This window comes from Dunckerocampus dactyliophorus, chromosome 17 (assembly GCF_027744805.1).
Source record: "Dunckerocampus dactyliophorus isolate RoL2022-P2 chromosome 17, RoL_Ddac_1.1, whole genome shotgun sequence".
NCBI lineage: Eukaryota > Metazoa > Chordata > Actinopteri > Syngnathiformes > Syngnathidae > Dunckerocampus > Dunckerocampus dactyliophorus.
Window position 1 is genome coordinate 8,011,864 of NC_072835.1, and position 24,858 is coordinate 8,036,721.

At 40.7% G+C, this 24,858-nt stretch overlaps 1 protein-coding gene and 1 non-coding gene across 5 annotated transcripts; both read right to left on the reverse strand.

Moving 5' to 3' along the window:
* Window positions 1–87: 87 nt before the first annotated feature.
* On the reverse strand, window positions 88–160 carry trnak-cuu (transfer RNA lysine (anticodon CUU)). Its single transcript has one exon. It is a non-coding gene; the product is annotated as a tRNA-Lys (tRNA).
* A 1,561-nt stretch (window positions 161–1,721) lies between these two features.
* Window positions 1,722–24,805, reverse strand: LOC129170166 (spindlin-Z-like). 4 transcript variants are annotated; one of them, XM_054757431.1, is made up of 8 exons: window positions 24,658–24,804; window positions 16,104–16,216; window positions 14,941–15,038; window positions 12,660–12,708; window positions 12,428–12,563; window positions 12,088–12,205; window positions 10,900–11,133; window positions 1,722–7,559 (listed from the first exon to the last, which is right to left on the reverse strand). In XM_054757431.1, the coding sequence occupies exons 3-8, from the start codon at window positions 14,978–14,980 to the stop codon at window positions 7,360–7,362; spliced, it is 777 nt and encodes a 258-aa protein (XP_054613406.1). In that variant the 5' UTR covers window positions 14,981–15,038; window positions 16,104–16,216; window positions 24,658–24,804; the 3' UTR covers window positions 1,722–7,359. The 4 variants fall into 4 exon arrangements, with proteins under 4 accessions (XP_054613406.1, XP_054613405.1, XP_054613407.1 ...); XM_054757430.1 differs by lacking the exon at window positions 16,104–16,216 and having other exon boundaries at window positions 24,658–24,805; XM_054757432.1 differs by lacking the exons at window positions 16,104–16,216; window positions 24,658–24,804 and adding an exon at window positions 24,464–24,504.
* Window positions 24,806–24,858: the final 53 nt, after the last annotated feature.

Consider the following 24,858-nt stretch of genomic DNA (forward strand, 5'->3'; position numbering starts at 1 on the left):
GCTGGAAGTAAATGCCAACTACACGCAACCTTCAGGTTGGAAGACGACCACTTTGCCACCTGAGCCATCTCTAACAATAAATTTGAGCGCCCAACGTGGGGCTCGAACCCACGACCCTGAGATTAAGAGTCTCATGCTCTACCGACTGAGCTAGCCGGGCACGTGCTCGTACGGTGTCTAGTGCTTCATATGTTGGCCAACACAGTAACAGTGTGGCGATCGGGAAGACCTAGCCATTTCTGTGTGGAGTTTGCATGTTCTCCCCGTGCGTGCGTGGGTTTTCTCCGGGTACTCCGGTTTCCTCCCACATCCAAAAACATGTATGTTAGGTTAATTGGCGACTCTAAATTGTCCATAGGTATGAATGTGTGTGTGATTGGTTGTTTGTCTATATGTGCCCTGCGATTGGCTGGCGACCAGTCCAGTCAGGTGGGACAGGCTCCAGCATACCCACGCGACCCTAAAGAGGAGAAGCGGTATAGAAAATGGATGGATGGCTGGTTGTGCCGTAGAGGAAGGAGTATAGAAGTGTCACTGCGCCATACGTACCCGGAACGCTATCGGTTCAACTGGGTTCTACGCATTTGCAGAACGCATCTAAATCCGGTCGGCCTATTTTTCGGCAGTCACATGTTAGGCATGTGTAATCTATGCCATCCGTCGATCTAGTTTACGGCAGCAAGCAATATACGTCCCCCCTCCACTCCCAGAAACTTTTAATAGATAGAAATTTGAGAAATAACAACACAATTAATATTTTTTGTTATGTCATAGTGTAAGTGGACAATTTATAAACCCTATTTTCTTTCCTCCATAAATTATTTTACATTTTTTTTCGCCACTGAAAAAAATACACACAAAAGCATTTGCCAGGAAGATATGTTTGGATGGATGCTCGTTCCCGGGTTAGAAAAAAACTGAAAAAGCTGACGCCCCTACATCAATCCATCATTACACTCTAGTTATGGTGGTTTAAATTGAAATATAACTGTATTTTATTTGTTTTATTCTATTTATTTATGTGTGTTATACGTAACCGGATATGACGTTTACGTCTGCGCTACGTGCATTGCGTAAATTTTTAGGTAGCTTACTCTTGGTGGCTGTCATGAGACTATAGAAACATCCCCATGCTAACTAAGTATTTTAACAAGAGTCACTTATAAAATAATCCCCATATATATTACATATATGAAGTTGTTGATAGATTTAAAAAATAATAACTACCACAGCACGTGACGTCGCAGAAACGCTGTAAAAATTAACTAAAAGGTGGAAGTGGCGTAGTCCTTGCGCATGTGCGTGACCGATTGCGTTCCGGGTACGTATTGCGCAGTGACACGAGGAAAGGCTGGGAAGCAGTCATTTTTGTTAACTGTTTCTTATGCATTCTTCATTCGCTCTGTTAAGCGTCATACCACATGGCTTTACACCGTTTTTATGTAGTCATTCCTGTGTGGATGTGACCATTTACTGATATGACATTGTGTAGATGCGATTTTTTCAGCCCAAATGTCATGTAATGTTACAACAAAAAACACAGGAGCGTTCCCCAGGACCTTATAGCGTCACTTCCTTGTGAGCTCAGTAGTTGTAGTTCAACAGTAGTTGAACAACAACTCCTTCAGTTGTGGCCTCCAAGTATCCAGGACACCCAGTCAAGCGAACCCATTCCATTGTGTGAAATGAACGGAAAGAACACAAAGCACATCTTTTTCATGAACAATAAAAATGAACATACCATTTTAATCATACAAAAAACAAAATACAAGGCAGGATGATAGAAAAAGCCCATGTCATTCCGACATCAACAACGATAATCAGTAATTGCAAAATGAGCCCACTGCAACTTTGCTGCCAAAATGTGTTTTCACAATGTCACGTTTCATAACCAAGTCAAACAGTGCGTGTTGAGATGATCATACTATATACGGACACATAAACGTCTCAGAGAGTCTGCTTCTTTTTTGCGGTTATTAATAACAGCTGTCGTCTATCTGCTTTGGCAACTATCTACATCACAGGAAGTCCACAAAATGAAGTTTTTACACACGTCTCATCTGCACATGCATTCCTCGACCATCTGATTGACTTTCAATAGCGACTCAGCTTTCCCCCACTTTTTCTTTTCAATTCTTCCACTGTACATTACGAGTATATTTGGGGTTACAGAATAAGATCATCTCTTCAGCCCTCAAAACAGCACCCAACAATTCAACATAAACATGGCAGCCAGAAATACAAATACAAAATTGAAAGAAATCCGGAACTTGAGTCGTTGATGGAAAATGTCAATCAAATGAAAAAGAAACGTTTCCTGTTTGATCATTTTGTGTCAAACACATCACAACCATCTCCAGCAAGGGTGTCCAAAAAGAAAAACGGAAGGATTTGATACAGTTTGTGCATTAAAAGGCGCAAAAAACCCCACAATCCATAGCATGTTACGCTATCTGAACAAATCGACGTCTCAGCTTTGTGTCGTGTAAAGATTACAAACGACTAATTTCCAAGAATATATCTTACGACGGAGTGTAAGGGCCACGTTGAGGAAAAAAAAATAATCTTGAGATATTGAGAATAAAGTCGTAAATTAACACAAAGTTGCAAATTTATGAGAAAAAAATCGTAATATTATGAGAATAAAGTCATAACTTTAATGTTACAGGCACTGCCTGAGACAGCTATGAAAAGGAGGGACTTATGTGACCTTTGGCCTTGGGCATGTGGAGAGGGCGGGGTAAGGAAGATGGAGGTTTGAGCGCCACATGCTGGCGAAAGGCTAGACATGCTCATCATGTTATAAATAAAAGCTGGCCTGAAGCAAGAGGAAAGTTTCTTTCCCTCCTGAAGTTAGTCGCCAAGAGATTTTCACTCCGACACGTACGTTTTTTCTCGTAAATTTCCGACTTTATTCTCATACGATTAAAAGTTTTTTCTCGTTAATTTTCAACTTTATTCTCGAAATGTCAGATTATTATTTTTTTGTCAATCTGGCCCTAATACTCCGTCGGAATAGCTCAATGCTTCCCATACATTCAAATAATGTGCCGCTACCTGTTTGCCGTTGCTCATAAACATATTAGAATGGGACTCATAGGCACCTGGTCTCCCACAGAATAAGAAGATGTAGCAGGAGGGATCTGTGCGACATTTTGCTAGGTTTCACGTTTGCATCTCATACCTCATATTTCAAGGACCGCCGAACAAAGTGCAAAATCTTAACGCGTCACGAAAAACATCACCAAATGAAACGAGGACATGAACATGTAAAAATGGTGGGTTTTCTAACGGGGACTCTCACAATGAGCAGCGAGCGCTGCTGTGTACTTGCAGGCGGCTCCGTCTCGTTTGTGACATAAAAAAAAAAAACGCTAAAAAGAAGCAACAGACGAAGGTTCATTTGTATTTCTAAACGTAGTTGTTGCGCTGTTCATGTTTTTTATCCTCAACGATTACATGCAAATACCTAACGGCCAATTATGCAAATCAGACGATGGTGTAAAAAAACACTGCCACAGACATCGCAGTCCTGTGGGAAACACTACAAGTTGAGTGCCAATTACAAAAAATGCACACAATGCCCCCCCCACTGCACTTTGGACACCCCTGATCTACTGCATCCATGGCATGAAGAAACTGAAACTGAAAACCATCAGTGTTAACTTTCAACACAGACATCAGGCTTGTCATGTTCAAACAACCGTAACCATTTTCACACAAGGCATGACATGAACGGTCTGGGGAAATATTGGAATATCGTCCGTGGTCGGAGCAATAAAATGAAGTTTGCCTTGAATTTCAACACCAAAAATGCATAATTGTCTTCAAACAAGTTTAACTGGAGGAAGCGCAGAAATTGAAGTCACAAACTATTACACAAAGACAAAGTGTTGTTTTGTTTCTGGTGTTAAACTCCTTCATTGTAAGTACAACATGAACGCATACGTAAAGGCTTAAGTCAAATAATAAGAAACACTATCCGCAACACTTAAAAAAAAAAATCCACATCAAAAAGCGGTTTTGGCAATGATAAAAGCAGGAAAAAAGTCCCCCTTTTTTGTTTTAGATCACAGATTTCAACCGCAGACGTTTTATGATGAGGTTTCCATTGCACTCTTGAATGAATCGCAGTTGGTGAAAGTGTTTTTTTTTATTTTCTTTTTTAGTACAAGGCCTTGTTCTGTACAAAATCCCGCTCTATTGTTGAGATTTGATATGATCAATAGTCAGGTTTGAATAAATTCCTTGTCCCATAATGTCTGGAGTTTGAATGTCTTACAGATACTGTAGATTCCTTGGTGTTTTTGTCTCGTCTTCGCCTAAAGGAAAACTGCACTGCTGAAATTTTGCCCGTCACTCACAATCCTTATGTGAGACATGAACACACGTTCTCTTTTCTGTGCGTTCTAAAGACATAAAAACAGCTAAAGAGACAGTTCATTACTGCATGTAATGGGACACACCTATTCTGCCTAGAAAGCCCGCTATTTAAACACCTCCAAAGACGTCCAACAAGGTTGTATGGTTTTATATCCATGCTGTGACCGTGTAGTAACAGGTACATTCATGATAACATGTAATACTTACAGTATGTTGCCAAACTTTGGTCGTTTTAAGCATTCCCGGAACTTCCTTCCTGGGCGCATTGATTTCACGTAGCAACATAGAAACGAACGCTTCACCTAGCGTTAACTTTTCCTAACTCAAAAACAAAAACACAGCAGTAGTGGCCGCAGCTCCAATACGTAGCGTTTACCTTTCGGTAGTGGCCTGACACATCAGTGCCGCGCTGTGGGCAAGTGTGCGTTGAAGCTAGCCGCTCATAGCTAGCCGGTGTGGTGTGGCGAGGCGTCACTACGCAAGTTACGTAGTTCTTCTGCGTAACAATGTTAATAATAATAACAATGTCGTTGTTGCTTGGTTAATATGCAGGTCACATTATGTAAATGGAGCGTTGTTGGCGGTTTCTGCAAGCTTTTTCAGAAGGCTTTATAGGCGGAATAGTTGTATCCCATTACGTGCGTTCTTAGCTACCTCTTATGTTTTTCTATCTTTAGAAAGCACAGAAAAGAGAAAGACGTCTCACATAAAGATTGTGGATGTTGGACAAACTTCTAAAAAAAAGTGCAGTTTTTCTTCAAGGAGAATTAAAGCCCATTTCTGATAGTATAGGACAAAATATCGTTTTTTTGTCACATTTGTCACAACATTTGCCAAATATTAGTCATTCCGAATGATGACAATAAGTGTTTCATTGTTAGTTGCAAATGTACATACATACATTGGATCTTCATTAAATGAAGAACTTTTTAAGGGAAGAAATACGGAGTGACACAGAAGTGCAAAGGGTGTTTCAAAATAGAGGCCTAATTAAGGTATATATATATATATATATATATATATATACTGTATATGTATATATATATATATATATATATATATATATATATACACAGTATATATATATATATATATATATATATATATACACAGTATATATATATATGGATGTATATTACTAATACAGAATATTTTTACTGTATACCAGACCTGCCAACCTTGCAGACATTTTATGAGTACACCACCCCAGCACTATAATATTTTAAATAATTTTTTAAAACATTTTTAATGTACAATAATCCCTCGTCCTTCACGGTTAATTGGTTTCAGACCAGACTGTGACAAGTGAATTTCAGCGTAGTCGGAGTCTTTATTCATGAATAGAATATTTTCATAGTTAGAGCATAGACAACCTGTGTAACATTATTAGAGCCCTCTAGATATGAATAACACCCCTATAACTTTACACTCCTATCACCCAATATAGTGGACATAATATAGTATGGTAATATAATAGCGGGGGTTCAGAGTTGAGTTTGACGCGGGTTACAGTAGCCCGTGTTAGGGGTTATTGTGCCTGTTGTGAGATCCTTCAAACCTGCAATAAAAGCCTGCTGTTCCGGCGAATCAAGTCTGGTGCTTGTGTGTCTCACCGAACATTACAGGAACATTACTGACACCTGGTGACCAATGTAGAATATTACATATCACTTTGAATTCATTTAGTTTCATTTTTATGCTTGAAAATTATTAAGCAAAAAAGTGAGATTTTTAGCTTAAATATGCTTTTTATTCTAATAGGCTGTATTCAATAAAAAACAGCATGATTTATTCATTAATACATTTTTCAAAAAGTGTAATCGAATGAAGCCAAAGAAATTCAAAGTGGTGAGGGATTACTGTAATTTTAATTTTTAAGCACTAAGTTTTACATTATTATTAGCTTCTCCTTGTTACATTGCACCTTTTGCTCTATTTTTTTATTTTTGTTTTTTTTTTTTTTTGTGGCACCAAAGCTGCACTTTGCACCCCCCTGCTTTTATCAGGGTTGAGCGTGTGACGTGACGTCAGCTATGTGAGCAACCGCAACTCTTCTCGACTTGTTAGCTTCCTTCAAGTGAGTGAACAATTGTAATTAAAGAGAGAAGTGGAGTGTTATTGCAGCTGGAACTAATCCATGTGTGACAATAAGTTTTTTTTTAATGTTGATCCAAAACTGGAGGCGAAGTCGTTCGCAGAGGTGGAAATAGGGACCAGGAAATGATGTTCCGCAAACCGACCAATCACGGCTTTAATGGTCAACCTCAACTCGAGGATTCTTTTGGAAGTGTAAGCCACGCTGCGCACAGAAACTGAACTTGAAACAGTTTCAGTGACAAATGCAGCTAAATGCGCACCTGGAGAGCAGCAAGGTGCACTAATGCGTGCAGTGTGTATAAAATGCATACACGTTGGCAGGTCTGGTATGTTTCCTACTGTCAATTCTCAATAATGTCATTAAAATACATCCCAAGCAATAAATATATAATAAAGTATGTAAGAAATGAACATTATTTAGGGCTTGGTATAGCATCGTTTAGATCTTGTTTTATATGTGACCTTAAATGAAGATAATAATTGTGACAGTGATGTGTGTGAGGATTGTATACTAATACTGTTGTCAGTACTGGCTGAGACGGACAAGGACGTCTTGGGTTGTCTCTTATGTCCTGATTCTGAAATGACAATACAAGCATCTATTTTGTTTAACTCGCGTTATCGGATGTGACCTACCAATCATCTTAGTTTATTTCTATGAGTGCGACGACAAGGCCATATTATGTTGTGATACGCTTGGGTTACATCATGACCTAACTGCTGACTTTTTCAAAGTAGAACTGAAATAGCATGGAAAGAACGCCCCCAAGGCCTTTAAGGGTCTGCAGAACATGTACTGGATCAGGATGTGGGTGTCGTTTTTTTTCCCCAACTCTGTCCTGGGAGACGGGATGGCGGGATCGGGACGTCGGCCAAGTCTTACGAAGTTTTGACCAAGTCGTAGACGTAAATGAGGTGGTCGTCGTCAAACTTGATGAAGTAGACAGACGGCTTGGCCTCCACCTGGTGGATGACCATGCCTGTTCGTTTGCCTCCGTCCTCTTTGGCGTACTCCACCTGTTTACCCACCAAACTGTCCACCACCTCACCTGGTTCCCTCTCTGTTGGGACACTGTCATCTACAGAAGGAAGGATTGAACAAATGTATTACATTTTCACAAACTCCACTGCAGAGATGACTTATTTGAAGTAAGGCATTTAGTAAGGAGAAGACTTGGAGAATATACTCTGTCTGGAATATGTGACTGTCTCAGGCCCTGTAGTATCGCTACTTCGCTTGTGGTCCACATGCAGCTTCTACTGTACATCGCCATGTTTGTTATTATACAGAAATGACGTCATCGGCACCTGATTGGTTAAAAGGGCCGTAACAGGCCATGGCTGCAGCGCCCCCTTACTTTGGCATGCGCATGACAGCCAGCATATGCGTATTTGTGGAATAGTTTTAAAACGTCAACGTGTGCATAGAGATTTTTGTGACACTAGAGAGGGGCAGATGTACGTTTTGTAGAATCTAACAGGCTTATTTTGTAGCCGTGATCAATAATAAAAGTACAGGCTTGTGGTGTAACTGTGTTAGTTAGCAAAGAACGACAATGACAATGACTTCAGGTTCCGGTAAAAGGGACGTTTTGGAGCCAATGGAGCCAAAGAAAGTTGCAAGTGCCAGCATTTTGATAAAGAAGGTGAGAAACGATTGGAATTCATGAAATAACAAAATAGCAAAACACAAAGGTGGTGTCTGAGTGGGTCTGTCTTCTCCTGTGCCCTTGCTGTTCGTCATCGCCGTCTTTATCAACAAAAGGTCTTAAATGAAGGTAAAAGTGATGTTACATGTTAACTTATCATTTACATGTATTTATATGAATTTTGAATTGTTTTCTGCATGCAAAACTATAATTGCAGAACTATAAAAACGGGTTTTGTGTTAACATTTTTGGGTGTCTGGAACAGATGAATTGGATTTACATTATTTCTTATTGGAAAAATGTATTTTACTCCGCCTCTCGCCGAAGTCAGCTGGGACAGGCTCCAGCAAACCCATAACCCTAGTGAGGGTCAACGGCATAGAAGATGGATGGATGTACGTTTGGTTTTGAGTCGGACCTTCTGGAACAGATGAATGATGCTACCAAGGTTCGCAGATATTAAAATTTGCAGATTTAGTACACTTTCAAACCGCTAGAATAATGTATAAAGTTAATAACAACTCGTTACCCAAAAACCTAATATTTCTCAATATTTCTCAAAGTATTTCTCAATCAGAGAGGAAAAATATGATCTTAGAGGAAAATTAAACTTACAACATTTATATGCAAGAACAACGCTGAAAACCCGCAGCATTTCCGTGTGTGGAATTAAATGATGGAACGGATTGAGTAAAGAACTCAAACAATGTACAGAGATGAGCAAGTTCAAAAAACAATACAAGCATATATATATATATATATATATATATATATATATATATTTATATTATATATATATATATATATAATTTTTTCCTTTGGGAGGGGTGTCTTACCGTTATCTATTATGTATTATCCTGACTATCACAGAAAACATGACATGGAATGCAGGACGTGAACTACATGTACTGTATTAGATGTGGAGTGGATGGGAGGTAGGATTAAATAAGCTTTGCTTCTTCCTACTCCTTTTGGACATGTGGAACTGTGAAAAAAATGATTCATGAGATGTATTCCATTGTAACCTTCATGTTCAAATAAACTAAACCAAACCAAACCAAACCAAGGTTCCACTGTATTGTTTTGCAGGTACACTATATTACTGAGTAAGTCTATTTTGATGCCCACATAGTCGGTGTGGTGCAGTTACATAATGTGTTCCGCATGTGTTACTTGTTATTACTTACAGTGTTACAGTTATTTTTGGTTGCAGGGAGGGAGGCGTTTGGTTGGATGACCTGCTTCTGGTACATTGTATGTATGCGGTATGTATGCGGTTGTACATGTATACGTACATACAGTGGTGTGAAAAAGTGTTTAAATGTTTCAGATCATCAAACAAGTTCAAATATTAGTCAATGACAACACAACTGAACACAAAATGCAGTTTTTAAAATTAACTTTTTAAATTAAGTGAGAAAAAAATCCAAACCTCCATGGCCCTGTGTGAAAAAGTGATTGCCCCCCCCCATTAAAACCTAACTTAACTGACCTCTACCAGTCTGGAAAAGGTTGTAAAACTATTTCTAAAGCTTTGGGGACTCCAGCGAACCACAGTGAGAGCCATTATTCACATGTGGTGAAAACATGGAACAGCGGTGAACCTTTTCAGGAGTGGCCGGCCAACTAAAATTATCCCAAACGCGCAACGACGACTTATCAAAGAGGTCACAAAAGACCCCACAACAACAGCCAAAGAACTGCAGGCTTCACTTGCCTCAGTTAAGGTCAGTGTTCATGACTCCACCATAAGAAAGACACCGGGCAAAAACGGCCTTCATGGCAGAGTTCCAAGACAAAAACCACTGTTGAAAAAAAGAACATTAAGGCTCATCTCAATTTTGCCAGAAAACACCTTGATGATCCCCAAGACCTTTGGGTCTGATGAGACAAAAGTTGAACTTTTTGAAAGGTGTGTGTCCCATTACATCTGGCGTAAAAGTAACACCACATTTCAGAAAAAGAACATCATACCAACAGTAAAATATGGTGGTCGTAGTGTGATGGTCTGGGGCTGTTTTGCTGCTTCAGGACCTGGAAGACTTGCTGTGATAAATGGAACCATGAATTCTGCTGTCTACCAAAAAATCCTGAAGGAGAATGTCCGGCCATCTGTTGGTGACCTCAAGCTGAAACCAACTTAGGTTCTGCAGCAGGACAATGATCCAAAACACACCAGCAAATCTGCCTCTGAATGGCTGAAGAAAAACAAAATGAAGACCGTGGCCTAGTCAAAGTCCTGACCTGAATCCTATTGAGATGCTGTGGCATGACCTTAAAAAGGCGCTTCATGCTGGAAAACTCTCCAATGTGGCTGAATTACAACAATTCTGCAAAGATGAGTGGACCAAAATTCCTCCACAGCGCTGTAAGAGACTCATTGCAAGTTATCACAAATGCTTGGCCCAACCAGTTATTAGGTTTAGGGGGCAACCACTTTTTCCACACAGGGCCATATAGGTTTGGATTTTTTTTCTCCCTTAATAATAAAAAGTTTCATTTAAAAACTGCATTTTGTGCTCAGTTGTGTTGTCATTGACTAATATTTACATTTGTTTGATGATCAGAAACATTTAAGTGTGACAAACATGCAAAAACATAAGAAATCAGGAAGGGGACAAACACTTTTTTCACAACAGTATACTGTATGTAAAGTATGTGCAGTCAAAATATAAATAGGCGTTAGTAGGGCAGAAAGAAATCAGAATCATTGTCATTTCGTATTGTGATTGCCCCGTTGGAGAAGCGCCAGTAAGATCGTTCTACTCACTAGAGTCAGGCATGATGCGGAGGTCGCCTTCTTTAAAGTCGTCCAGCAGCTGGTACATGTAAAGGACAGGATCTTTCTCATAGGTTATATAAAACCAGGTGGTCATGATGGGAGCCCGGGCCAGCACCATCCCCCTCCACTCCTCCTTGGGACCCTCCTCTGTCTCAAACATATGTTCCACCGCTTTGCCTATCATTGCATCCGCGAGACTGATATCTGTCAGGCGGGATTTAGCTGCGGAAAAATAATACAAAAACATGAGCAACCTCACAGCAGGTGTTTTCAGAGGTTTTACATACAACACTGCAATACTCAACACTCACTGACTTGAATTTTGAATGGAATGCAATGTTCAAGTGTGAGTCCATGGAGTAAGCTTGGGAAAAAGTAGAGTAAAGTAACACGTTTGGTTGGACACACCTCATACAGTATATTGCACTGAACACAAATATTTGACCGGTAGTGAATATTTAACCACAATTTTTAATAGTGAAAATAATTTTCTGTCAATATTGTTTGTAAACCTACGTAGCTACAGTAAGGTCCAGAAGTATTTGTAGTGACTTTTTAAATGATATTGCCTTTACAGTATACACCAGCACAATGGATTTGACATAAATCAATAAATAAATCAGCAAAGACAAAATAAATCAGACTAAACTGTAGACTTTCAGCTTTAGTTTAAGAAATGGCAGGGAATCAATCCTTCCTCGGCATGTTGTGCTTACAATGAATACTTTGCAAAAAGAATGACATTAGTAAACACTTCACTCCAACTTTTTTTTTTTTTTACAAACAGTTATTGTTGTATATAATTAATATTTTTATAACAACAACAAACTTGATTTTTGAGTGGAAAGAACACAATGTATATTTTTAAACTTTTTTTTCCCAGTGACTAATAATTGTCTGAATTATTTGTGCCATCTGGTGGTTTGCAGCCTCCACTGCATTTTAGGTAATATAAACATCCACATCTGATCAACATTTTAAGACCAGTTGAAAGAGTGCAAGAATGTACATTTTGCACTGTTGGATCTTGGTAAGTAGAGCCTCTTTAAATCCAACAATGCAAATTGTAAATTCTTGCAATTTTTCAACTGGCCTTAACATTTTAACCAGGAGTGTATCACATGATCAACAAAGGTTGAAAGAAATAGACAAAGTCGTCTCTCTCCTCAGACGTACCAAGTCTGTCGGGGAGCACCTCCAGGCCCTGAACTCGCTCATCTTTATGTAGCTCCAGACCATACACGCAGTCAAAGCCGTCATACTTTATCAGATAGAGAGAAGGATTCACTGGCACCTGGTTGAGTAAAAATAAAAAAAAGATTCTTCAATTATCACTCAGGACAGTAGCTTAGCAGAGAGTGTAGCATGACTAACCAATGATAAAATGTACTCTGGTGCCATTTTCGCTCAACAAAATTAAAGTTTTCTATTTGTTTGTTTTGGTAAAATTACATACATCAAATGTTACAAATTCAATTCCAAGTAAAATCAGGAACCACTATATTGATCTTCTTACCTGGTCGAGCACGGTGCCTTTCCATACTACATGTCCACTCCCATCCTTCCAGATGTGTTGGATCCTGCAGCCAACAATGTTACGTCGAGGTTGGGACAGAACTTTGGTGGCTGGACCCAGATTACTCTTATGTTTTCTTCAGGGAGATATAAAGAAAAACAGTAAACTTTCTAAGCCATCGGAGTTGCAGCTGATAACAATTTCCACATGAGAACAAAAACACCTGACTCACTTATTGGGATTCTTTTTCTTCATCATATTTGCAGAAACACCTGCATGCCCTGGGGAGATGCAACACCACAGCAGATCCGTCAAAACAGTGACAAAAAATTTATTTGATTTGGGTCCATAATCTAATCCTAGATTTGATTAGAGTCACCACTCAGTTACGTTGACGGTGGTAGCCATTTAACACCAAACAATGACAAAACTTCATAATGCTTTTTATTATACTGAAAAGATGTTACGTACAGGTGCTGTACTTTCCGGAGTACAGTCACTGGACCTGCAATTTATAGGCAGGTGTGACTTATACTGTATGTCAAAAATATATATATTATTTAACTTGATGTGCTGCCTTAAAGTTAAAGTCGGGTGGTGGATGTTTTTCTGGCGACACCTAATAGTCACAATAATTCATTAAGTTCACACAAATTGAATGACACATAGATCACCCGCTTTTTGTGACGGAATACTTTCTAATACGCTGAGGTCATGTGTCTGTAAGTAATGTGTAACTATGTGTCGTATTTAATTAGGATACTAATTATGTCTACCTTGGAGACTGTGGCTGCTGTGTCAGCCACTGACTGACTTAATACACACCTATGCTTTTCAGTCTATTTTAACTCTTGGGAATACAGCAATTAAATATCGGTGTTAAAATACAGCTGTTTGATATGTTTCAACACACCGGGACGCATCCAGGAATCATGTCACGTATTAAAAAAGTGTCTTCTTCCAGAACATTCTGACATTTATTAAACAGGTAAATTTTATTGTATCCATATATTTTAAAAAAAATTATTATTATTAATTATTATTTCAGCTTCTGTAGCTTTAGTTTGTTTTGTTGTTTGTGTAAACATTACCAGTAAATGCAACTTATACTCCAGTGCAGTGTTGCTGGGTTCCACACAATATTCCACACACTTCCCGGTCCCCGACCACCTAATCCAGTTCCAACAGGAGGACACCAAGGCGTTCCCAGGCCAGCTGTGAGACATAATCCGTCCCATTCGGACTAGATGCCCGAGCCACCTCAATTGGCTCCTCTCCATGTGAAGGAGCAGCGGCTCTACTCTGAGACCCAAAGGGTGGGAACGTAGATTGATCGGTAAATTGAGAGCTTTGCCTTCCGGCTCAGCTCTCTCTTCGCCACGATGGTCCGGTACAATGACCGCATTACTGCCGACGCTGCGTCGATCCGCCTATCGACCTCACGATCCAACCTTCCCTCACTCGTGAACAAGACCCCGAGATACTTGAACTCCTCCACCTGGGCAGGACCTCATTCCCCCCCAACTCTGAGGGAGCAATCCACCCTTTTCCGACTGAGAACCATGGCCTCGAATTTGGAGGTGCTGAGTCTCATCCCAGAAGATTCACACACAGATGCAAACCGCCCCAGCAAACGCTGAAGATCACAGCTCGATGAGGCCATCAGGACAACATCATCTGCAAATAGCAGAGATGAGATCCTAAGGCCCCCGAACTGGACTCCTTCGAAGCCATGGCTGTACCTACTGTAGAAATTGTGTCCACTGCCCATCAATTCTGAACAGAATCGGTGACAAAGGGCAGCCTTGGCGGAGGCCAACGTTCACCGGCAACAGGCTTGACTTACTGCTGGCTATGCGAACCAGGCTCCTGCTCCGGTTGTACAAGGACCGAGTGGTACCTCCTGTAGCCGAGGTTCGATTAACGGTCGTACCCTTCTCTCCAGCACGCTGGAATAGACTTTCCCAGGGGGGCTGAGGAGTGTGATCCCCCTATAGTTGCAAATCATTGCTAAATTATATTATTGTCAACATTATTTTGAGATATTGTGTAGTTAATTGATTTATTGATTATTGTGACAGGCTCATTCATAACTAGAAGTCATCTAAAATCAGAGCAAAAATGATACTACAAGCACTGTTCTCACACGTGGATATTATTCAAAAATGTATTTCAGAGAACATTACTATTAAGATAGTCTATCATAAAAAGAAAAAGAAAAAACAACCAAAAAATGCAGAGAAAAGTGGCTGCTGAACCTGTCTCTCTCGTCGAGTCGAGCTAAGTATGAACACGCGCCAGTTTAAAGTGAGCAACAACAAGCAAAATTTATACGTGAACTGCCTCAATGGTTTGTGGTTGAAGCCCAGCAATATACATTGTTTACCTCTTCATGACGCATTTTTTGACTGGTGCGATTTACACTCTGGAGTGGCATATAGTCCGGAAAATAGAGTACTTACAGTAAGTGTTTGGAAAAACTTTAAGATTTTGTTTTTTGTAATACTTAGGACCTGTATCAGCAGTGTCTCTGTGTTCCGGAGTGCTCTTCATTCATCTGGAGGCAGGGAGGCAGCCAGGCTGCCCAGCTACATGAAAAGGTTCTCCAACGCTGAAACAACAGGAGCAAAAACAGAACATCATCCAAATGTAAATCTTGCTATACAGTGAAGGAAATAATTGCTGAAATAACTGCTGATTTGAAGTGACCCCATTCAACAAGCAACAGCCTCCAAACCTTCTGGATTTCGAGAGAATCCTTTTCCCTTTTCCCTTCTTTAGTAATCAACCATAGAACACAGGTAAGTTTCAGAAAAATATGAGTTCCCAACAAAAAAAGGGAAGAAAAACAGCTTTTTGTGAAAAGATTCATTTCATGCATAACTTTCACTTTCACACAAATTTCTTTCTCATTTGTGACAGCTCAAATATCTAAACGACTGTGCCACAACATAAACAATACACAAAAAGGGTTTATTTACATCAAAATAAAAATGTACTACATCAAAATGTACTACATTTACAATTTTCACATTTGGAACTGAACTGTGTGTGTGTGCACGCGTGTGTGCGCATGCGCTTGCATGCGTTAAGATTTCCCTACAATGCATAACCTTCTGCACGCTACACTCCTCCACCCTCTCTCACTTCATCCTTGCTGTCGAGTGTGTTAATACACTCCTGATCAAAATCTTAAGACCAGTTGAAAAAGTGCTAGAATTTGCATTTTGCACACCTGGATCTAAATGAAGTTTTAAGTAGATCTACAATATGCAAAAACAAGAAGGGAGAGCGATACAAAAAGCATTTTGAAAAAGTAATTTATTGAAAACAACAATTAAACTGAAATAGGCTGTTTATCAGCTGATCAAAAGTTTAAGACCACAGGCTACAAAAGCCTAAATCTGCTCAAAATTGTCATTTTCTGTCAGGCATTCACACTGTCATGCCCTCCTGATGGCTAAAGCTAAGAAGCTTTCTCTTTTTGAACGTGGTCGGATTATGAAGCTGCATAAGCAAGGCCTCTCGCAGCGTGCCATTGCTGCTGAGGTTGGGTGCAGTAAATCAGTCATTCTACATTTTTTAAAGATCCTGAGCATTATGGAACAAAAAAGTCAAGTGGTAGACCCCCCCCCACCAAAAAAAAAAAAAAAAAAAAAAAAAAAAAAAATCACACCTGCGTTGAGCCGGAGGATCCGATTGGCTGTCCATCAAGACACAGGGCGGTCTTCCACCCAAATTGAGGCCCTTACTGGTGCCGACTGCAGCGCAATAACAATCAGACGGCATCTGCAGGAAAAGGGTTTAAAAAACAAAAAAGGAATTCAAAGACCTCCTTCAACGCCACAAAAATGCCCGTTTAGACTTTGCCAGGGAGCATCAAACATGGGACATTGAAAGGTGGAAAAAAGTTTTATTCTCTGATGAGAAAAAATGTAACCTTGACGGTCCAGATGGCTTCCAACGTTACTGGCATGACAAGGAGATCCCACCTGAGATGTTTTCTACCCGGCACAGTGGAGGGGGGTCCATCATGGTCAGGGGTGCTTTTTCATTCAGTGGAACACTGGAGCTTCAGATGGCGCAGGGTCGTCAAACGGCAGCTGCTTACGTGCAGATGTTGCAGCGGGCATCCCTCATGACTGAGGGCCCTCGTCTGTGTGGTAACAGCTGGCTTTTTCAACAGGACAACGCTGCAGTTCACAATGCTCACTTGACCAAGGACTTCTTCAGGGAGAATAAGATCACTCTTTTGGACCATCCTGCATGTTCCCCTCATTTAAATCCCATAGAGAACATTTGGGGATGGATGGCAAGGGACGTTTATAAAAATGGCCATCAGTTCCAGACAGTTGATGCCCTTGGTGAAGCCATCTTCACCACTTGGAGCAATGTTCCCACTAGCCTCCTGGAAACACTCGCATCAAGCATGTCCAAACCAATTTTTGAAGCGATTAACAAGAACGGTGGAGCTACTCATCACTGAGTCCTACTGAGAACATTTTTTGTTCTGGTTTGGAGAGTTTTTTGTTATTTTTTTAGCGATAGTCTTAAACTTTTGATCAGCTGATAAACAGCCTATTTCAGTTTAATTGTTGTTTTCAATAAATTACTTTTTCAAAGTGCTTTTTGTCTCACTCTCCCTTCTTGTTTTTGCATATTGTAGCTCTACTTAAAACCTCATTAAGATCCATATGTGCAAAATGCAAATTCTAGCAATTTTTCACCTGGTCTTAAGATTTTGCTCAGGAGTGTACATGCAAAAGATCCATGCCAAGCTCTTATCAAATGCACTTCTGCCACCTTGTTGCGTTTTTTTTGGCTTAAAACTGCTTGAAGAGTCTTTAAGACCTCTTTTACTGTGCACTTGCATCATCACCTCTTTTTTCCTCTCACGCACAAAAAAAACGACATATAAATATGTCTTGGGGGGGAGCGTTTGGGTTTAAATAACGTATAAATACATCTTGATATTGAGTGAGTTAAATATAATGTCTCAAAAACATGACATTCTAAACTCTGACTGAAAGTTTTGAAATAAATTATTGTTCCATAGAACGTCATCCAACTGTTTGGGAACCGCTTTCTCTAGAATCTTGGACAGACAAGGAAGGTTGGATATTGACTTGGATTAAGCTTAGGTTTTTTGAAAAAAGAAGTTTGATTACAGCCGCTTTGAATGGCCGTGCTGTTTACTAGCTCAAGACACCCAAAGCACTTTACAGTGAGAGACCCATTATTCATTCACTCCGCAGGAACACACTGCTGTTGGTAAGCTTACTAACCACAGCCGCCCTGGGTCATTCTGACGGACACGTGGTGGCCTCTCCAACCACCACCAAACATTTATTCACAAGTCCACAAAGTGGGTGACACAACAACACTGACTGGGATGGAGGAAGCAGGCTTTTAACTGCCAACTGTCCGCTTTCTGGACCACCTGCTCTACCTCCTGAACCACTGTGCACTACTTTGCCTGTTATTAGTGACTTATTGTTCATGTTGAGTAAGCAAACAAGTAAACAAGGTGATGAATTAGAGGAAAAAATTGCAGGCGACAGACTCGAAAAACCTGTGGGACTTGAACTATCCAAGCATGCATTAGTCATTACAACTTCTTCTAAGGCCACCGCACTTGAGGGACGAGTTACGCTAATTGACAGAATTCTCTAAGAGTGACAATTTTATTGTCAAAAGAATGCCATGAAATCATCAGGATTGAGAGTGATCGGAATTAATGGATCATTACCCTACAACATTTGAAGATAAATTGCTTTCAAAGTTAAAGTTTTCAAAGTTATTTTGGTTATTTTTCAGTTAAAGATGAGTACAGTCATCTCTCACTACATCGTGGTTTGAACATCGCTGTTTGGTGGTTGACTATGACCTATTATTAGTCCAAAAACATGGAAAGACAAGTCATATGTAGTATTGTGGTGCCTCGGCGTCAGTAATGTGACAGTAGCTTGCTATGCTAAAAGTGGTCTCTTGTGTCCCTGAAAAGATCCCGTAGCCTGCACATAAGAGTTGCGCAATATGGTGTCAGCAAAGATAGTCAAAGTGAGGATGGATGATAGACTCATGTCGATGCCATGCATTGACCCACATTACGTTCGAGACACTACAACAAGGAACTTTCCCAATGCTAACCTGAGTTAGTATGTCTCATTGTCGCTTATCATGTCTACTATATTAGGTAATATGAGTATAAAGGTGACTATAGGAGTGTTATTTTATGTCTGCAGGGCTCTAATCATCATGTTAAAAACAGTTTTTAGAAGGTCACAAGCAGGTTTTCTCCGCTCTAACTCTATTCCATTTACTAATTTTGAATCCTACTTTGCGGAAATGTACTTATCGCGGTCGAGTTTGGAACCAATTAACTGCAATAAACAAGGGATGACTGTATTGTATTACCCAGAGTAGGGGTGAAACAATTCCTCGAGTCATTGGAGTACCTCGATTATAAAAAAAAATAATCTTTTTAAGGATTTTTTCCCGTCTTTTCTCTGTTTTTAAACTTCAGTGCCCGTAAGGGCGGTACCCAATAACAAATCGTCAAAGCTTTTGCATCCTCCGAGTAGGATGCGAGATTTTGGGGGAAACAAAGGCTTTTGCAATTGCCAATAAAGTTGAGCTAAAAATAGCTGTAACTCCTCCCCTGACAATTTCTCTGGTGGTTGGGGTGGATGGATTAATTTAGGACAGGGGATGTCCGAACTTCTTCCACTCCTCATATTTCAAAAGGGAAAAATATTCAGGTGCCATTTGAGATTTAAATTTAAAAAAAGAATTAATAAATAAAGTGTGAGATACACTTCCCCTGTTATACAGAATTTATTTGACTTGGATGTTTTGTTATTATGTCTTATTATTATGTCTTATTATTATGTCTTCATCATTTTAACATTTCAACTTTTTCTCATTAGATGACGCATTTTTGCTCGTTTTCCAACATTATGGTGTTTGGTTGTTTTTTTGGCTTTCTTGTTTAATCATATTTTTAGAATGTACTGCAGACCATTAAAAAAGAAGCTGCGACCCCAAATAGCCCCCCGACTGCTCTTTGGACACTCAACAAGTACTACTAACTAATAATTCTGACAACTACATGGAAACGACTGTTGATTAAATGCGTCTTGAGGAAATTCAGGCAAAATGGAGTGCACTACCAGCCTGCAACCACTTAACTGATTCCTTAACTCCACCGAGTTGATCAAAGTAATTCAGCCAGGTGCCCAGACCCACACGTAACATCATACACAAATACCTGCTGCACATCAAAAATTACTATAAACATATTTTACAATACTAATACCTTGGTCACTGTATTTAGCAACACAAGCAAAATATTACAAACACAAAAATCAACAGTGTCCAAATACTATTGCAGTATTATTACCAGTGTTACCCTTACCAGTACACAGTATTAGCACCCAACAGCACCCGTCATTTCTGCCCCTATATGGTAACACGTTTACAAGCGCACACACGCAAACAAGCTTAATGGTCTTGACTCATCAAGACCAGACAACGTATTGTGAACACAACAACAACAGTAGCTGCGGCATAGTGGAAACTACTCACAGCTGGTTACCTGCAGAACCATCCATCCGCCCAGAATCAAGGGAGACATTTTGCAGCGTTTGGCTGCAGATGGTGGTGATTCCCCTCCTGTTTCCCTGGGCAACGCATGATTACTCATCTCTTGTCGTGGGGCAGAGTTGTACTGGACAGAAACTGCTCAATGTCACTCTGTGTGCTGAAACTAGAGAGGGGGAGCCCACTCCGACAATGGGGGTGAACCTCAACAACCACACGAACACACCAAAAAAATAAAAGACTGATTCTGTTCACCAGCAAACCATCTGGATTCCATCAAGTTGAGACATATCCCCAAAACAAGTACCTTGAGCTTTTTATACTTCGTCATCAATGTTGCAGTTTTATCTCTCTTAGGGGCTGTCCACATGGGAACGTTTTCAGGTTGAAACAGCAGTATTTTGAGGGTTTCAGCCTTTCATCCACACAAAAATGGCGTTCTAGGTGCCCTGAAATGCTATTTTTTTTTTAAAGGGTAAAATCTGATAAGGCTCGTCGCTGCCGTGTAGATAAGCAAAACACTACTTTCTGAAAACCATGACATCACCTCCCCCGTCGCCGTCACATGACCAGAAGTGAGCGCTACCAACAAGCCAACATAATATCTGAATATTTCGACTGGCATGACTCACCCCATTCGGCATTCCCCTGACATTTTTTTGTCAGTTCATGCTGGAAAACCCTCCAATGTGGCTGAATTACAACAATTCTGTAAAGATGAGTGGGCCAAAATTCCTCCACAGCGCTGTAAGAGTCTCATTGCAAGTTATCGCAAACGCTTGATTTAGGGGCCCCGGTAAAGAAAAGCGGCATAGAAGATGGATGGATGGATGGATGGACGTGGTAGAGTGAAGTCGCGAAATTCAAAGCGCAAAGTGGCATAGGACGACTGTACTTTTAACAAACCAGGTGACATCAAGCTTGAATGATGGACGGCAGTAGAATCCAGGTTAATACTGCCATGCTGTCATCGTCTAATTGCGTACGTAAATGGCCATGGTGTAATTGTCATTTTTATGTATGTGGTGGGAGACAAAAGAATGAGCAAAAAATATGAAAAGAAAAAAAAAACCTTTAGAAACACAAATGAACTTTCTTCTATAGCTTCTTTTTGTGTTTTTCTTAATGTCACAAGCAAGTGCTTTTAGATGGGGACGACACAGCGCGACCCGCTGCTCGCTGAGAAGAGCAAAAACGTGCTTAAAAGGTTACAGTCTGAAAAAGTGTCCAATAAGAGCAGAAAAAGTCGCTAGATTTGTCGCAAGTCACTTTTTTATAGCAACAAAAGGTGGAAACACTGAGTTATGAGTTACGATGCCATCTACTGTATGGACTGGTAACGACAAGCTACATTCATCCAGTCCCATTATAATGTGTTTATGAGTGAGGGCGAGCAAGTGGCACCGAATCTATTGAATGAATGTATGGGAAACATTGGAGTGGACAATCCAATCACAACCACTTTCCTCCTGAAACAGTTACAATCTGTGAGGCAAAGTCACATGAGAGAGGTCTTATTCAAATGCTGCTCTGTAAACTAACATTACAAAATAACATCATAGTGGGCTTTCAGGATTCTCTGACAATTTCAATTTGCGCTCTTCCCAAGTGTTTTTCAACTAGAAGTACAGCAAAATGCAGTGCGGCTTCAGTACTCACTCGACACGGCCTAAATGTTGAGCGCGTGGCAATTCGTCCCAACCACCTACAATCTTTACCATCTAGAGGAGAGACTAACTTGGGTGGTTGCAATTCACAATTAAAAAAGGAGAGAAGAAGAAGACGCGTCAGATAAATATGCTATCGTCATTTTCGGTACGTGCGCAATGACAGTATTTAATTTGGGACATCACCACCCTGTCAAAATTCACCCACAGGAACTAGGCAAGTACAGAAGTGCATGAAATGAAACACAGCCTATGGGTGACACCACCAATCCAGATCTCAGTGATGCTAAGAATATATTGGGGAGGGGGGGATTCTTCGAGTATTTTGAGTACCTCCTTTACAAAAAATAATTGAGAATTTTTTTCTGCCTCAAGGAATCGTAACGCGCTTACGTCACCACCACACTTACGTCACCGATGCAGACGCAGAAGCGGCTGAAGATTAAAGAGGCGAGAGAAAACGACAAGGTGACGAAAGAGAAGGAAAACAACAAACAGACAGAAAATATGGAAAGTGTGGGAGCATTTCAGAACGATAAAAAAACAACCCAAAAACAGGTCGATATTTATGACGATAAACTGACATGTGCATATATGCGTGTGTTTGTGTGTCTGCTCGTCTCTCTGTGCAACACAGGCTGGAAGACAAGAGGGTTCACTCTGCATCTGTCTGTGTGCATTGGTTCTACTGTGGAATGAACGGAGAGAGTGGGCCCTCATCTCATTCAGCTTCTTTGTGGAGGCGGGGCTTCCAGCTACTACCCTAGCAGCTTCGTGAGCCAACATACGCTAACATGAATGACGGCACAAAAGCTATACTTTTTAAGGCGAATGTCACAGCCACAGAGTGGGAATATTTTTTTAAACAGAATGAGCACGGTGAGCACATGAACACCGCTGACGGACACGGACAGTTTAAAAAAAAAAAAAAAAAAACGATAGAGGTGCTCGGGCAGCGGAGCCTTCGTCCCGACAGTCAAAGCTTACTGAGGCGTTTGGTCGGCAAATACAAACAAAACAGTGCAAAATGGTGCGCGCCCACAGACAGTGTCGCTGTCTACAATGCAAAAACATACATACAGGCAACTTCTGTGTCAAGCTAATGTCTCACACAGGTACACCGTACACCACACTTCAGTACTATCTAGTGGTTCAAATGTGAATTACACCTTTCCTGACTAAAATTTATTTCAAAAATGGTCTCAAAAAATGTTGCCGATAATATCTAATGTCAACGACAATGTGTAGCACAATTATCGACCAGCAAGATTTGTTATTGTGACAGGCCTCCGTGTATGCATTGTAACGTGGCACTTACATACCCCAGTAGCACGTCCGCAATGTTTCAGCATCGCAAAAACACACCCAGAATGAAGCGGAAAACCCGAAGGTAAATTTAGCGTAGCGCAAACCAATGAGATGAGCGTTAATGTACCTTGCAAATATAATGTCAGCCATGTGGAGGGCTAGCTTTCTCTTAACTATGACTGCCAAATGTCCAACAAGACAGTACTGTGAGTTAAGAAGATGGAAAATATAAACATTTTAGCTCACTAATCAGTAGCTTAGGTTGCCAGGCTTTTCCATAGGTACATTCATTGATCTGATACTTGGCAATACCTTGTTTTTAAATATTTGGTGCTATCTGCTCACCCTTGCTCACGTTTACATTACAATGATCTGTCTAATGAAGTGAATTGACTGTTACATCTGTGCCCAGTAGATGGCATCCGAACGCTGCACAATCAGAAGCACTGCAGTCGCAGTCAACAACTTGCTTGACGACACAGTGAACGCAAACCATACATATGGTGCAAAGCAAAAAATAAACAGCACACCACCACCAAACAATGAACTACCATTGAACTAACAATGGCTAAGCGCTAACACAAACACATAATTTTAACTGTTATTTACAAAGTGCCCGCAAGGCATGCTGGGTACTCCTGCTGCAATATCCTGAGATATTAGATATACAAGGATGTGTACATTATCCTTAAAATTAGCGCACACTTACGTGGAGTCCAGGAAACAACTTTTTTTTTCTTTTAAATCGCCAGCGCATGTTGTAAGGCGGAGAAACCAAACTGCCGCATCCATGATGCTCAGAACAGACATTGCACGTGTTGCCCTCCTGTGCATTTCAATAGGTTGCTGTCAAATGCCATGATACCGCTGCGTGCATGTAGCTGTTTATGACCTTGGTGAAGTGTGACTGGGAAGCAAACGTCAACATAAGTGGCAATGCATTCACCGAAAAGGGCTAAAAATCATTTTTCCACGGGAGCGCTAGTAAGCCAACAGCTGGCCTACTGTCGTTTACCTGCAGGATCACACTTTACTTTGACCTTTGCTTTAATACAGTTACAAGTTGACAAAAAGGGGGACATGACTGACAGCACCATGCATGAACAAAAACAAAAAACAGCCCGTTATACTTCACAAGCCACATTGCAGTAAAAGCAGTTTCTTCAATTATGACCACCAACAATTGCTTTGTACAGACTTTCTGGAAGGCTGTTGCTATGTAGTTGGTAAAAATAAAGCTGCTAATGTGACCAAGCTGAAAGGCCGAGGAAATGGTAAGTATACGTGCATCATCATCTACAGTGGAAAAAGGAGCAAGCAGATTCTGCAGGGCCAGCGTCAGCCATGTTGCTCGCTTGATTTACTCTCCATTGTTTAGACGCACTCATACGCATCCTAAGAAAAAGGGGCCGGGATAGGGTGGCAGGCTGAGGGATTGTCCGAAAGCGGAAAGACATACCTAATGCAGGCAGAAAGCAAGCAGCAGACAGGGTTATGTCTCCGGCTGTCTGCTGCTGCCGCTGCCTGCAGCCCCTCCCCCGCCAAACACCAGCCGTCGGCACCTCTTGACAAAACGAGCGCACATTTATTTTTTTTGTTGTTGCGGCCTGACATGCTGTCTAAGCTTCAGGTCCGCGTTCGCTTTTGTCTTACCGTTTTTATTTTTCACCAGTGGGTGTGGAGGAGGACTGGGGTGAGTTGTCTCGCCTCCTGCTGACCGTCCACAGAACTCGTTTGGAATTCACGGGAACCAGCAGGGGACTGCACGGCCATCTCACTACGGGAAGTTAAGACAAACCCACTGAAATATGACACGTCCGGCAATGTATTCCAAAATAAAACTTCATGCGACTA